General features: G+C 37.0%; 1 protein-coding gene across 4 annotated transcripts in view; it reads right to left on the minus strand.

Moving 5' to 3' along the window:
• DNAJC24 (DnaJ heat shock protein family (Hsp40) member C24) overlaps positions 1–16,652 on the minus strand; it is a 62,989-nt gene that overhangs the window by 13,982 nt on the left and 32,355 nt on the right. For all 4 annotated transcript variants that reach the window (XR_003434502.1, XM_027115121.1, XM_027115119.1 and 1 more), the window contains exon 3: positions 3,507–3,645. Coding sequence is in view for 3 of the 4 variants with exons in the window: in XM_027115121.1 (XP_026970922.1) it covers positions 3,507–3,645 (139 nt within the window). In the remaining variant the exon portion in view is untranslated. The remainder of the gene's footprint in view (positions 1–3,506; positions 3,646–16,652) is intronic.

Consider the following 16,652-nt stretch of genomic DNA (forward strand, 5'->3'; position numbering starts at 1 on the left):
TTCCAAAGTGTTCATCTGGTTGTCTGAAGTGCAAAGCCTAACCTTGAAAAACTACATGCCTTTCAAGGGAACATGGGAAGCAGTCTGGAAGCACCCTTACAAACAATAAGGTAAATATGTCCAACTGGAACTTACTGATTAAATTCACTAGTTAACATTGCTTTCAAAATGCATAATATCTAGAAACTGAATATTACTACTCTTTTATTAGGTTTGCTTTTCTAATGAGCCTGGCCAACACTGCCCTAAAATGTCAACCAAGAATACAGAAGTGTAAATGAGGGAGAAAAAACACAGGTACTTTACTTTAGGTCACCTATCCTAGACTATTGCTTTTGATAATTCTTTTGTGAAGCAAAAAATATGGATTTCAAGGGCTCCTTTAAACGATCTTTTACAGAAATAAATGGTTGTAGGTAATATTATGAGGCTTTCCTTACAAAAGAGCACCAACTTTGAGCTGTGAAATATGAGAAAGTGTTCAACATCCGCCAATAAAACATCTCCTGCCGCCTTTCCAAGTATACAGAACGCAAACTTATTTTATACTATACGTTAATGCAGGGCAGGAAACAAACATATTTAAAGCACACACCATGAAAAGAAAGTTCTATAATGAACTATCACCACATGCAAAAAGGGTTCTGTATAACAAAGCTATTTCCATGTCCCCAGGGGTTGACCCAGAAAAAAAGAGTGCTTTGACCTGGTTATAACAACTCTCTCTCTTGGTAACCTATCCTGGTCTTCAACAAATTATCACTCTCAAAGTTTTTCCTTCTATCAAATCTAAATCCTCAGTGTTAGAAGTTCAAGTTCATTTCCTTCTTTCAAGGAGCTATTTATTGAAGATGGGTAAAGAAGTAAAAATTAATGTCGGTAATCAAGAGAAATGACAATACAAAACCAGGTTTATTATGAGATTTTTGAAATAGCTCTAGTATGAAAGGCTTAAAACCAGCAAGTTGTATCTGGATAAGAAACTTCTATTCCTTATCTAAACAGAAAGCCAATTTCAATTTAAAACTGAAACAAAGCATTCTCACTATTTGGAGCCTCTGGTAATGAAGGAAATATTTAGTACTTAGATCTGAGGTACTAAAATGTCATGAAAATTTGTATTTCTACTGTCCTTCTAGAAAAGCTCACCCGCCTGAAAAACATGCAAAGCAGACAGACATCATATAAATTCCCAGAAGATCTGCCTATTTATTGGAATCATGAATCAAGCCCAATCTCACTGTATTTGGTTTGTCTAAACTTTGTTGTGACCTCGTCAATGAGTTATAAGAATCTCCTGAGATGCAGTAGGCTAGAGCTCCTTCCATTAAAACCTCTAAACCAAGGATTCAAAGCTCAAAAGAAATCCACATTTCCAAAGACTTCTCAAAGGCAATGAGAAAGGCTTGAAGATGTTGGTTATTTGTTCTTCTAACATCTCTTAAACCTCCTTCATGTAATTCTACTGCTCACTTTTAACCCTGCTTCCTATTTCTCCCATTTCTGGTCTTACTCACCCAATACCCTAGCAAGGGAGAATATTTTTTGATTCCTGATCTCTCCCTACCTCTTTTCTCTGTCCGACAGTAGGTTTCCTCTCACTGTTGTGGCCTCTCCCGTTGCGGAGCACAGACTCCGGACGCGCAGGCTCAGCGGCCATGGCTCACGGGCCCAGCCGCTCCCGCGGCATGTGGGATCTTCCCGGACCGGAGCACGAACCCGTGTCCCCTGCATCGGCAGGCGGACTCCCAACCACTGCGCCACCAGGGAAGCCCACTGATAAGTTCTTAATAGTACCAAGCTGTGGAGTGGCAAAAATGCAGAGCGACAGTGCAAGTACACACCCTACACTCCTTAAGATACAGTTTTGTGGATTATCCTCACCTTAAGCAAATCAGCACCCCAGAATAAACACTGGTAAAGACGTGCAAAGCACCATGAGAGACTGTCATCTACAGTAGAACTTGGTCACTTTAGAAACATAGGTAACTTCTCACACACAACACATCCATGTTTATTAGTTTCTACACTTTCACAGAAATTTTACCATGTGAAGCAAGGTCAGAAAGATGTATCTATGGATAGAATTCATCCTCAAATGAAACCACCTCCACATTCTTTTGCCGGAAGTGCAAGAATTTACAGAAGAAATACAACATTGGAAAGATGCATATAAATGCACCAAATAGAAGGAGGACCCAGTATTCAAGCCATATTTGAAAATTAATCCAAATTCACTGCAAAGTTATATTTATTGGTTTCTTAACATTTTTTAAAAAGTACTGTTAAGTTCATCAGTCTTAAAAAAGTAGAAGGGCTTTAGAGATGATTAGTATTATGAAAGTGACTATTAAAAACTAATACCCCAGTACATAAGCAAATTGCTTATGAAGTCTTTCCACAAAGGAATCACACACTAACTGTAAGAAAGACTTAATTTTACTGATACAACTCCCTCTGAAAACAGATATGGATATTCTATATATGTTGTTGGCTTTAACCTATAATGTTGTATCTTAGAAATAAAGCCTTATTTCTCAAATCAAATTTTCATAACCTTAGTAGCAGGAGCCTTACAATCATTTTGTTAGGTTTGATCGTGTACTGGTGCAGGGCATGGGAGGAGATTCAATAATCAAGTACACAGACAGTGAGCTTTTATCAACACATGTGAGTCAATGCTGAGCCTGGTGCGCTATGGCAGAGTGCAATTGAGTGTTTTCCCCACAGGCTGTGGCTGATTATCGACTCCCCCCATTATCATGTAGGGTGCATATTGAAGGTTCAGATAGAAGGCTGAGGGACTGCTATCCCAAGGCCAGGGCTGAAAGACAGCCTATCACTTCGCGTAACTGCAGTCCATGTGTGACAAACCTGACCTACATTTGTCCCTTTCTTTCTCACAAGAGCTTGTCACTGTTTTAAGAAGCTATTTTCTAAAATGCATAAAAGAAATGACTTTTAAAATTGCTTAGGAAATGTGCGTTCCTAAGATATCATTTATAACAATCTTACAAAGAATATAGTTTATCCAGGAGATAATCATGAAAACCTAGCCTAAAACAAGTTCAGAGACAGCAAAGAATGCTTTAAGATGTTATCCTTTATAGTATCTTCCTATAGATTGTCATTTATACAGTATATAGTCTTAAAAGTACTCAATGAAAATTTTAATCAGTACATAATTAAATTTAATAAAAAGAAGTTTTTAAACATAAAAAACATATTAATTAGGAATGTGTAATTAAGCATTTTTCATTAGTTATAAAAAGTAGCTTTCATGGCTTCACAAGAAGCCACATCCTAGTAGTTTTGCTGACTTCTCAATGGATACATAGTAATCACTACTAAGAATAGGGCATAATTAAAAACAGTGACGGGAGGGAAGGAGTAAAGGAGGCAATAACAACTTGGTGCAAATGCTGAAAAGTGTCCCCCAGAAATGGCTGCAGACTGTGCTTCACAGAGCTGCCAATGTGCTGGGGCTCCTCACCACAAGTACCTACCACGCCGCTGCAGGTCATACTCTTTTTTTGTTTCTTCATTCCCTAGAATTTTCCATGCCTGATCAACTTCGATGAACTTCTGTATACATTCCTCCACTGTTCCTGCTGGTACATCTGCACTTTGTTTATCTGGATGATACTGCCAATCAAAAACAAGGGGGGGTGGGGTGATGAGTAGAGAGGGTGGGGGGATAGGTTAAAAAAAAAACCTCTAAATCTGAGATTTCGTTAAGAGAGAAGGTAATGAGAAGATGAAAACTAAGATGCCAAGCAACGAAACAACAGTGTTGGGCACCGGAGACAACTGCCAGGTTAATTAGAGCACTGGAGTGGCTATAAATCCACCAGTGACATGATCTGCCACAATGTGCAAAAACAGCATTTTCTGGATAATTTGCTGATGGAATCACTGGTCTCATGGACAATTTACCCAGAGAGGATGACTAACACAAACAGAAATAGGTACATGCAGACGAGCAGGACCTGATAGAGGAAGAGTACAAACTCTGTACAGAGTATGAAGCTCTCCTTATACAATATGCTTGGCTGTAGATATCATAACAATGGACTACTACTAGCTTTTCTTTTGAAATTACACAATTATTACTTTAAATTAAAACACTTCTCATCTTCTGGCTCAGCCCTGAAGATTTTAAAGTTACAAATCCCCAAACACAAATTTGTATTGAAAAATGGTTATTTCAGGGCAGATTTGTAAGAAACAATTTTAAAGAACTCAACAAAACATTTGAATACAAATTAATTGGTTAGTAAATCTTTCTTACATTTGTTTTCATGCTGAACTTTCTCCACACTGCTGGTGATCCTCACTAGCAGAGCAAAGGCTATTGTGATATTTGGTTGCCCAGAAGAACTAATGAACATCATGTATGCTGGGAGAAAGATTACAGGGCAAACAAAGAGAATCAGGCTTCCATTTTCCCTCTGGGAAACTATTTCTTTTCTTCTCCTCCTATGCCCAAATCTATCAGCTATTAATATTTAAATATTTAAGCTCATTAATATAATGACTGAAGAAAAGGAAACTTAGGCTTTATTGTTTCATCTTTTTTAGGCCATGATTTATCAAATGATGCTCATGAAAGTTATTCCCATACTGAGGTTTAAGCAATCCTTAAAGCTAGGATATTACGTAATGTACCAAAGCCAAAACAGAGTAGGCTACATTAAGTTCTCTACCTAACCCATCTTCTAACACTATGTGAAGAAGTTCTGTATAACAAGTTTGGTATGAATCAATGTTATTTCATGCAACATGCTCAAATACACCACTAGTATACATTTAAGATGTATCAATACTTACATGTGAAAACGCAATCTCAGTATGCCGCTAACATTGAGTAAGGCCCCAGAGAAACCATTCTAATCTAGCAGCTGTATCACGGAAGTACAGACTAGAAGATAGGTAATTTCTAATAGGCCACTACAGAAACCAGTAGTGGTTGGTACAATGAACAGAACACAATGGACTAATCATATACCAACCAGACCAAGAAAGCCCTACAAAACCAAGAATTAGTTCCTGGCTGCCCCAAACTAAAAGCTATCACTAAATTTTGAGTCATGTATCAGTTCTATGGTAGTCAAAGCACAATTCAATCATTTTCCCTAATTTGGTATTTTCCTATTATTTTAAATAAGTAATTCACCATCTGAGGCTTTTAGATCTACTCTGTTGTGCTAATAGAATGCAATAAATTTTATGCTGTGATATAGGTTTTAATTAAAAAATGAAAATTATAGCAAGAAAATAAGTATGTCATTTGGGGTACCAAAATCCTCAGTCCAATCTGCTTTGACAGAAAGTTCCAGAACAAAATGAAGGTCTAAAAAAGATAATATTCTGTGGTAGGCTGATAATAGCTGCCCAAAATATCAGGTCCTAATCCCTAGTTCCTGTAAACGTTACCTCATTTGGAAAAGGGGTCTTTGCAGATGTGAATTAAGTTAAAGATTGGGAAGATTATCCTGAACTGTGCAGGTGGGTCCTAAATATAATCAAAGAATTTTTATAAGAAAGAGGCAGAGGGGAAGGTGACACACAGAGGGGAAGGTGATGTGAAGACTGTGCAGAGAGATTTTAAATATTGGCCTTAAAGACTGGAGTGATGAGACCATAAGCCAAGGAATGCTGGCAGCCACCAGATGCTAAAAGAGACAAGGAATGGACTCTCCCCCTAGAGCCTCTAGAGGAATGGTGGCCCAGCCAATACTTTGATTTTGGCCCAGTTATACTGATTTTGGACTTCTAGCCTCCAGAATTGTGAAAGAATAAATTTCTGTTGTTTTAAGCCACCAAGTTTGTGGTAATTTATTCCAGCAGCCACAAGAAATTATACACAATCTAAATACATCTACAGTTTAAAACTAGAATATAACAGACACAACTTCTAAAGATATCTCAATTAAAGGTCTATTAATAAAATGGTGTCATTATTATGTACATTTATATATATTTGGCCAAGTTGGGTCTTCATTGCTGCACACAGGCTTTCTCTAGTTGCAGTGAGCGGGGGATACTCTTCGTTGCGATGCGCAGGCTTCTCACTGTGGTGGCTTCTCTTGTTGTGGAGCACGGGCTCTAGGCATGCGCGCTTCAGTAGTTGTGGCACAAGGGCTCAGTAGTTGTGGCTCACGGGCTCTGGAGCGCAGGCTCAGTAGTTGTGGCACACGGGCTTAGTTGCTCCACGGCATGTGGGATCTTCCCAGACAAGGGCTCCAACCCGTGACCCCTGCATGGCATATGGATTCTTAACCACTGCGCCACCAGGGAAGTCCATTATGCACATTCTTAACTTAAAATATGCAAAGATTCTTTATTGCACACAAAAATCAAGCCTCTAATACTAGGTTCCAAGACTCTCTGATCCCAATGAACGATAATTTTTCCTACTATTTCTATACTGGAGCCCTCCCATGAGAGGCAGGCTCAAGCATTCACTAGCACCACAAGGACCACAGTCATTTTCCTCTGTTGTCAAGGCTTATTTTATTTTATTTTTTAAGGTTTTTTTTTCAGGGGGCTGTGTTGGGTCTTCATTGCTACACGCAGGCTTTCTCTAGTTGCGGCGAGCAGGGTCTACTCTCGGTTGCAGCGCAGGCTTCTCATTGCAGTGACTTCTCTTGTTGCAGAGCACGGGCTCTAGGCACGCAGGCTCAGTAGTTGTGGCGCATGGGCTTAGATGCTCCACGGCACGTGGGATCTTCCCGGACCAGGGCTCGAACCCGTGTCCCCTGCACTGGCAGGAGGATTCTTATCCACTGCACCACCAGCAAGTCCCATCAAGGCTTATTCTTTGCTCTTCTTCACTTTGAATCCCACTAGCCAAACTTTCCCACTGTTGAGAGCCCAAAGCTATTTCTACTTCATTCACTCAATGACCAAATGAAAGACAGAAAATCTATAGCATTCTGTGTTCCAGGGTCTGACTTACTAACTGAGGAGCCAGAAACAGCCACAAAAAGATAGCATAAGCTTTCTTACTTTAGAAAAATGCCAGCTAAATCATACAAACAGCAGGGAGTTCTGAGGAAAACACTCACCAATCAAATACAGAAAATATTGATACTCTTAATTAACAGAATAGGTCTATACTAAAATCAATGTTGCAAAGTTCATTTATTTTAACTTCTATTTGCTACCAGTACTAAACTGAAATGCATTTTGCTGGAATTGGAAGAACTTAAGTCACCTAGAAGCAAGGAACTCAAAATTAAGAAATCAGCAAATCTTTCAACAAACAATTGGAAAATTAAAGTTTAAGAAATTACCAATTGCAATAGCCTCAAGGTCAAAAAAATGGAAAGAAATGGAAAGAAATAATATGTTCATGATGGGAAGATCATGTCCATCTTTCCTAAACTGATACACAAATTTTATGCAATTCCTATAGAATTCCAGTGAGCCACTCTGAAGAAGTAGACAAGATGATGATAATATTTACATGGAAAAACAAAGGATCTAGAACAGGCAAAAGAATCTTCAAAAAGTACATAGTTGAAGGACTTACATGATTTCATGACTTAATATAAAGCTATGGTAATCAAGACTGTAGTACTGGCATAAATATATAAAAATAGACAGTGGAACAGAAGAGTCTAGAACTAGAACATATGTATACAGTCACTTGATTTTCAACAAAGGTGCCAAGGCAGTTCAACTGGGAAAGGACAATCTAGAACAAATGATGTTGAAACAACTGGATGTCCATGTGGAAAAAAATTAACCTCAATCCCAATCTCATTACATACACAAAAATCAATTCAAGATGAATCATAGATATAAATGTAAAACACAGAACCACAAAGCTTCTAGAAGGGAACACAAGAGAATATCTTTGTCCCTTGGCAGGGACTGCTTTGACAAAAAGCACAAACTATAATGAAACAAAATGGATAAACTGAACTTCATCAAATTTTAAAATTTTCTGCTCATCAAAGATACCATTAAGAGAGTAAACAGACAAGCCACAGTCTGGGAAAAAAAATACTGGCTAAATAATTATCTAACAGAGGACTGATATCCAGAATAAACAAACAAACAAACAAACAAAAATCCTATAAATAGATGGTAAAAAGACATACTAATTAAAAATCAGGGGGAAAAACTTGAACAGACGTTTTTCAAAAGAAGACATGAATAGACAATTACACACGAATGTACATTCAAACCTTTTCATTAATTATCAGGGAAATGTAAATTAAATCATGAGATACTTTTAAACACCTAATAGAATAGCTCAAGTAAAAAAGACGGATGACACCAAATGCTGATGAGAATATGGAATAACTGGAACACTCATATGTTGCTGGCAGGAAACAATTTGGCAATTTGTTATAAACAAACACACATATCTACTCTGTGGTCAAGCAATTCCACTTCTGGATAGTTACCTAAGAGTAATAAAACATAAAAATGTATGTCCACAAAGAGACTTATCAAAGAATGTACTAACACTCTTATTCATAACAACCACAACCTGGAACCATAAATGTCTATCAACAGGAGAATGGATAAACTATAGTATATCCATAGGGGAATACTATTCAACAACATAAAAGAAAAAAACTATGATACACTCAATAATAACACAGATGAATATCTAAAACATTATGTTGGGACTTCCCTGGCGGTCCAGTGGTTAAGACTTCACGTTTCCACTGTAGGGGGCATGGGTTCAATCCCTTGTTGGGGAACTAATATCTCACATGCCCTGGTGCGGCCTAAATAAATTAATTAATTAAATATTACGTTGAGCAAAAGAAGCAAGAACAAAGGGTACATAGTATATGATTACATTGATATGAAATCCAAATTCAGGCAAAATTAAATCTATACAGTTGGCCCTCCATATCTCTGGATATGCCATTCTATATAAAGGACTTGAACATCCTTGGTTTTTGGTATCCTCAGGATGTCCTGAACCAATCCCCCAAGAATACCTAGGGATGACTATAGTGATAAAAGTTAAACGTTGGTTTCCAGGTTGGAACAGGGTATAGGGGATATAAGTTAACTAGAAAGGGACATAAGAGAATTTTCTGGAAAAACAGAAATGTTCTATATCTTGTTTGGGGTGGTAGCAACATGGTATCAAATTTCACCAAACTGAACACTTAAGATCCATGCATTTTTCAGTGTATGTTGACCATATCTCATAGAAAAATACCTTCAAATACGTCTAAATGTTTTAAAAGGAATTTAATGAATCTTTCTAAGCCACAAAGGAAAATGAGAAATTTCTTTCAATATTAAACAGAGAAAAGTAAAATAAAAACATAGAAAACTAATGAAAAGACAGATATGAATTAGTGAAAAGTTTGAATTACAGCCTAGTTTATGGAAATATAGTTTTACTTACTTTCAAGTACATATGCCAACCTCCAAAAACTTTAAAACATTTAAAAAAGTTTAGTGTTGCTGAGTAGAGGACTAAAGTACATTCAAAATTAAAATATGATAAATATGTCACAATACTAAAAATACCGAGAGAGTCTCTCTGTGATTCTTTACTATAATAGGACAAAGCTGTCTATCTCCAAAGTTTTAGCAAAGTGCTATTTTACTATTCTTAATTGATTTGACACTCACAACTTTACGGTCTATGTAACTTCCTCACATGAGGGGAAAACTATTCAATTATATAGACATATGGTTTTCAAATCCCCAAGCCACTTATTGAGGATGAGAAAAATGAACACAAACAAAAGAGTAAAAAACTGTCTTGATACAAAAATAAAGGATCACTCATGACACTACAAAAGATATACAGAAAATAATTTTTTAACAGAATTGGTATGTGCTATCTACTTACTATCTAATTGATAACTAATATTTTAATTATGGACTCTTAATTCTGACTAGCTGAGATTTTATGGCAATGGGTTGTTCAATATGGAACATTTTATTTTGATTTTAGATTTTCTCCATAGAGTAAATCCAAGTGCTTTCCAAATTCCTAATTCTGGAGTGACTGTCACATTGTGTCAGCTCAGTGCAACTCAAAATGCGGTCATCAGATTTGCAGCATCAGCATTATCTGAGAGTTCGTTAGAAGATGGCCCCATCTCAAACCTACAGAGCGGGACCCCAGAATCTGTTTCACCAAGCTCTCCAGGCAATTATTATGCATGCTAAAGTCGGAGAAGCACACTGTTAGCCTCTACTGCTTAAAACAAAGAATTATTTGCAAGTTAGAAAATGAGTGCTTGATAAAAATTTCCCCTTGACAGATGCATTCCTCCAAATACTAAAAAAAAAAGTGAGTGACACTCCGCAACTGTTAACCTATAACACCACAAAGAAAATTATATTAAGTGTACCAAGTCAGAAATTTTTCGATATTTGATACCTTTTGTTCAGTAATCATAAATGCCAACCTCTTTATTTCACTGTTTGCACAAATGCCAACTTACTTCAGTGATGAAGAAGCTGATGAAATCTGAACAATATGCAAATGGTATTTTAACCTGTTGAATTTTTTTAAAGAGGGGGGTATAATTTGTATGAGTCTTCAGCTACTGAAGACTGCAATGGTGTCCACTGATAGGTTTAACACAAGTGCCAAGTGTTTTTCTATTAGAAAACACAGGGACAAGTGTTTTTCTACTAGAAGGGGAAAGAAAATTGAAGTATGTGTAAATTGTGAAAAGAGTATATAATACAATACATTGTGAAAATTCTAGCAACTTCTAAAAGTTTTTAGTGAAAATTAATATATTCATTATATTACCAAATGAATCATACTTCCAAATAACCTTTTCTATTCACTAAGCAACGTAAAGTTGAAATGAAATGGTATTTCTTTACAGTGAATGCGTAAGACAGTTTTATGGTAAATTAACCACTACACAATAAGGTAATATTGGACCTAAACAGCGGTTGATCTGCTTAAATGCCTTTCTTACATTCCTTTTGAAAAGGAAATATTGCTTTATTTTACCAATAGCTTGCTACTTAAACGTTAAATCAAACAAAAAGTTAAGGAGGTCATATATTAAGCCTTTACTACACATTTGTGATTATACTGTTTGATTAAAAAAATACTGACTGCAAAAAAAAAAATAACAACTATGAAAAGGACTTCGGGCAATTTGATTCAACAAAAATTCCCACATCATCATGCTGATATTATTTGATCTACCAAGGTGGCCCCTGAGCATATAGCACTTTGATTTTTCTCTATACATTAACAATGAGTTTAGTACCATTAACAGAATGCTAGCTCTCGTCACTAGTTTCACACTTTCTTGAATTCCAGAACCAAATTTCAAATATCGTCTAAGAGCTATCTTATTAGCACTACAAGTTCAACACATCTAAAACCCAATTTATCATCCAGACTCTAAAATTAGTTCCTTCTCCTGCTGAATCCCTTGTCTGTTAAGATCACCACTGAGCTTAATAAATGCTGAATGAATGCATGAAAGAAAAATACATTTACTAATAATCCAAGCTACAATATCAGGGTAACCTCCCTTTTTCTCATCCCATTAAGCACCAAATTTTGTAGATTCTACCTACATAATGTTCTTTCTATTCCTAATGACAAACCTAGTTCAAACCAACAGTAGCTCCTACCTAGTCTCCAGCATTCATCTTCTAACAGCTCTCCAGTGCATCTGCCTGCTTCCAAATTCACTCGCCTTAACTTAAAACCCTGACCATGTTATTCTCCACCTCAAAAATTTTAATTGTCCACATATTTCATAATAAATGAGTCATATTTAATCCTTACAAGTAAAGTCCTCCAATAAAAGAACCCAACCTACCATTCAAGCTTTATCTATTACAAGTATTATAGATATGCCATCTATGTCAGTCTAGTCGTTCTACACATTCTAGACTAGACCTTCAGATAACACCCTTGAACATGCATACCTCTCTGTTTCCATGTCTTACTTACGCTGTTGTCTCCAATGGAACATCCTCCACTAGTTCAAATGTACCTCTTCCATGAGGGTGTGTTTAATATCCCTAGTCAGAGGGCATCACACTAGTTTTGTATATGTGCAACACTGTATCTTAACCGTATCTGTATCTCTTGCCAAGCCCCAATAGGACCAATACTGAATTTCCATAATATCGCAGTAGATACACATTTCCAAACAGATTATAATGCAGAATACTACTGAGGAACTTCAAAATGCAGCAAACATATAAACACTGAATAAAAGCTTATTGTGGGTCATTTTTATTTAGACTTCCCATGCTTTTGTGAGTCCAGTCATCACTACATTTTGAGGCACTCATTTTGAGGCACTCTAAAGATAATAAAAACTCATTTCTTTGGACCTCAGTTGTGAAATAAAATTGAAAAGGTCAAGTTGACAGAATTATGCAATAGGCATTAGTAAATATGACCACAGTAATATGTGACAACTAAAATAGCATTCCCCAACATTTTTACTGGTGAAGAACTGCTTTTGATTTATCAAAGTATTAAATATAGGCTCCATTAAAATATTTCATGAAAATTAGATTCTTAATCTTTGATAATTTTATAAAAACCAAGGACCTTTTCCCTAAAGTGCTTATCACATCATTGTCTCTCCTCTCAAAAGAACTACAGTTCAGTCAATAAAAGTTAATTCCAAAGCAACTATACCCCAATTAAAAAAGAAAAGTTAATTCCAAATAACTCCATCTCTTTGCTCTTATTCTTTAAACACTATGACAGGTGGCCCTCACCAACACTGCCGAAGCCTTTCCCCACAACTCTACCTTTTCACCTCCTTCTCTCACATAGCACCGTCTTATGCTCGTCTCTCTTCCAATCTCCCCTCAAAACTCCTCCAAAATATGCCCCAGATCCTAAGAGGTCCTGTAGTGTAACACCCGCCGCCCCACCTGAAGTGAACTGGTAGAGTCCTGATTACCTGCTGCAGAGACCAAGGCTCATATCTGAGACCTCACTTTCCTTCCACATCTGACACAAGTGGGATGCCTGAATTTCTGCCTGTAAACCCCATTCTGCCACCACCCACCAAAAAAGAAGAATCAAGTGTGGCTGGAAGGAAAGAGGCCAAGGGCATGAGTGCTCCCCACCACTGGGCCTCTGAGGTTTCTAGAAGTTAAGGATGGAGACAACGGGGTCTCTTAGGCAATTAGTAAAGAACTAGGGTTGTAGGAGAGCAGTTCCTCTCTGCCATTTTGCAACACAACAAACTTCCATAATAGCCTTCTACAGAAGGGTCTACCTGGGAAGAAAATAGATGAGGAAACCAGGAAGGAGTACAGAATCACCTTATCTAATTCTCCTCAGGTTCAAGAAAGTCTTCCTACTACACTTCTTGGTCTTGCTTGCCATAATTGGCAATGGTTATTAACCTCTCAAACACACTATACAACAAGGGGGAAAAAGACTGTCCTTGGATCATCAATCAGAACAGATAGTACAATTATACATATTAAACCCTAACCTTCCATCACTTTGAAAAACTAGAAATTCCTAAGTTGATATATTTAAAAAACAAAACCAAAACAAACAACGCCCCCCCACAAGGACATCTCCTTTCCCAAAATAATCTTCCCTGGTTCATTGCTATCCCCACCTCCCTCAAAGTATGTATCTTTCTATACCTGTTTTTTTTTTAAATGCTGAATTACCTATGTTTATTGATAGCTTGTAATTAGCAGACCTCTTAAAAAGTTGTTTTATATTTGAAGAAACTGAAAGACAAAATATCAAGTAATATTATTCAAATGAATATGTTGAAGTATAGATTTTAAGGGTCAGACACAATAATTTGTGTGACTAAGGCACAGCTAATCTTACAGAGTAGGACTGTATTATTATAATTAATTTAAGTGAAATTATTAGGATTCAAAGTTAATATAGCCACTCTCCTTTTCAAAAATTATTGGTTTTTCAGATATAAACTTGTGATTTTAATTTTCTCCCATTCTACCAAACCCTGGCTTTTTTTTTAAATTTTATTGAAGTATACTTGATTTACAATGTTATGTTAGTTTCAGGTGTACAGCAAAGTGATTCAGATATATATATACACATACACACACATACATATATATTCTTTTTCAGATTCTTCTCCATTATAGGTTATTACAAGATATGGAACATAGTTTCCTGTGCTATACAGTAGGTTCTTGTTGTTTATCTATTTTATATATAGTAGTGTGTATTTGTTAATCCCAAACTCCTAATTTATCACCCCTACCCTGTCCCCTTTGGTAACCACAAGTTTGTTTTCTATGTCTGTGAGTCTATTTCTGTTTGCAAATAAGTTCATTTGTATCATTCTTTTAGATTCCACACATAAGTTATATCATATTATACTTGTCTTTCTCTGTCTGACTTACTTCACTTAGTATGATAATCTCTAGGTCCATCCATGTTGCTTCAAATGGCATTATTTCATTCTTTTTCATGGCTGAGTAATATTCCATGTTACATATATATATACACACACAACATCTTCTTTATCCATTCCTCTGTCAATGGACATTTAGGTTGTTTTCCATGTCTTGGCTACTGTGAATAGTGCTGCTATGAACATAGGGGTGCATGTATCTTTTCCAATTACAGTTTTCATCTTTTCTGGATATATGCCCAGGAGTGAAATAGCTGGTTCACATGGTTCACTTTATTTTTAGTTTTTTAAGGAACCTCCCTACTGTTCTCCATAGTGGCTGTACCAACTTACTTTCCCATCAACAGTGTAGGAGGGTTCCTTTTTCTCCACACCCTCTCCAGCATTTATTATTTGTAGACTTTTTGATGATGGCCATTCTGACCAGTGTGAGGTGATACTTCATTGTGGGGTTTTTTTTTTTAATAAATTTATTTTATTTTATTTATTTGTTTTTGGTTGCGTTGGGTCTTTGTTGCTGCACGTGGGCTTTTGTCTGGCTGCAGCAAGCAGGGGCTACTCTTTGTTGCGGTGCATGGGCTTCTCATAGCGGTGGCTTCTCTTGTTGCGGAGCATGGGCTCTAGGCACGCAGCCTTCAGTAGTTGTGGCACACGGGCTTAGTTGCTCCGTGGCATGTGAGATCTTTCCAGACCAGGGCTTGAACCTGTGTCCCCTGCCTTGGCAGGTGGATTCTTAACCACTGCACTACCAGGGAAGCCCTTCACTGTGGTCCTGATTCACATTTCTGTAATAATTAGCGATGCTGATAGAGCACCTTTTCATGTGCCTGTTGGCCATCTGGACGTCTTCTTTGGAGAAATGTCTACTTAGGTCTCCTGCCCATGTTTTGATTGGGCTGTTTGATTTTTTGATATTGAGCTGTATGAGGTGTTTATATATTTTGGAAATTAATCCCTTGTCAGTTGCATCATTTGCAAATATTTTCTCCCATTCCATAGGTTGTCTTTTCATTTTGTTTATGGTTTTCTTTGCTGTGCAAAAGCATTTAAGTTTAATTAAGTCCCATTTGTTTATTTTGCTTTTGTTTCCATTACTCTAGAAGACAGATCCAAAAAAATATTGCTGCAATTTATGTCAGTGTTCTGCCTATGTTTTCCTCTAGGAGTTTTATAGTACCCAATTTTACATTAGGTGTTTAATCCATCTTGAGTTTAGTTCTGTATATGGTGTTAAAGAATGTTCTTATTTCATTCTTTTACATGTAGCTGTCCAGTTTTCCCAGCACCACTTATTGAAGAAACTGTCTTTTCTCCATTGTATATTCTTGCCTCCTTGGTCATAAATTAATTGACTCATAAATGAGTGGGTAAATGCAGAAAAAGCTTTTGATAAAATTCAGCATCCATTTTATGATGAACAAAAAACTCTTTGGAAAGTGGGCGTAGAGGTAACATACCTCAACATAATAAAGGCCACATATGACAAACCCACAGCTAACATCATACTGAAAGGTGAAAAGCTGAAAGCATTCCCTCTAAGATCAGGAACAAGACAAGGATGCCCACTCTTGCCACTTTTATTCAACGTAGTTTTGGAAGTCCTAGCCACGGCAATCAGAGAAGAAAAACAAATAAAAGAAATCCAAACTGGAAAGGAAGAAGTACAACTGTCACTGTTTGCAGATGACATTATACTATACATAGAAAATCCAAAAGATGCCACCAGAAAACTACTAGAGCTCATCAGTGAATTTGGTAAAGTTGAAGGACACAAAATTAATACACAGAAATCTGTTTCATTTCTATATACTAACAATGAACTATCAGAAAGAGAAATTTAAACAATCAAATTTACCATCACATCAAAAAGAATAAAATATCTAGGAGGGGCTTCCCTGGTGGCGCAGTGGTTGAGAGTCCGCCTGCTGATGCGGGGGACACGGGTTCGTGCCCCAGTCCGGGAGGGTCCCGCATACTGTGGAGCGGCTGGGCCCGTGAGCCATGGCTGCTGAGCCTGCACGTCCGGACCCTGTGCTCCGCAATGGGAGAGGCCACAACAGTGAAAGGCCCGCGAACAGCAAAAAAAAAAAAAAAAATCTAGGAATAAACCTACCTAAGGATGCAAAAGACCTGTACACTGAAAACTGTAAAACACTGATGAAAGAAACTGAAGAGGACAGAAACAGATGAAAAGATATTCTTGGATTGGAAGAATCAATATTGTTAAAATGACCATACTACCCAAGGCAATCTGCAATCTACCGATTCAGTGCAATCCCTAACGAATTACCA

The sequence above is a fragment of the Aethalodelphis obliquidens genome, unplaced genomic scaffold (genome assembly GCF_003676395.1).
Source record: "Aethalodelphis obliquidens isolate GAN/ISIS:26980383/991018 unplaced genomic scaffold, ASM367639v1 scaffold14, whole genome shotgun sequence".
In the NCBI taxonomy this organism is placed as follows: domain Eukaryota; kingdom Metazoa; phylum Chordata; class Mammalia; order Artiodactyla; family Delphinidae; genus Aethalodelphis; species Aethalodelphis obliquidens.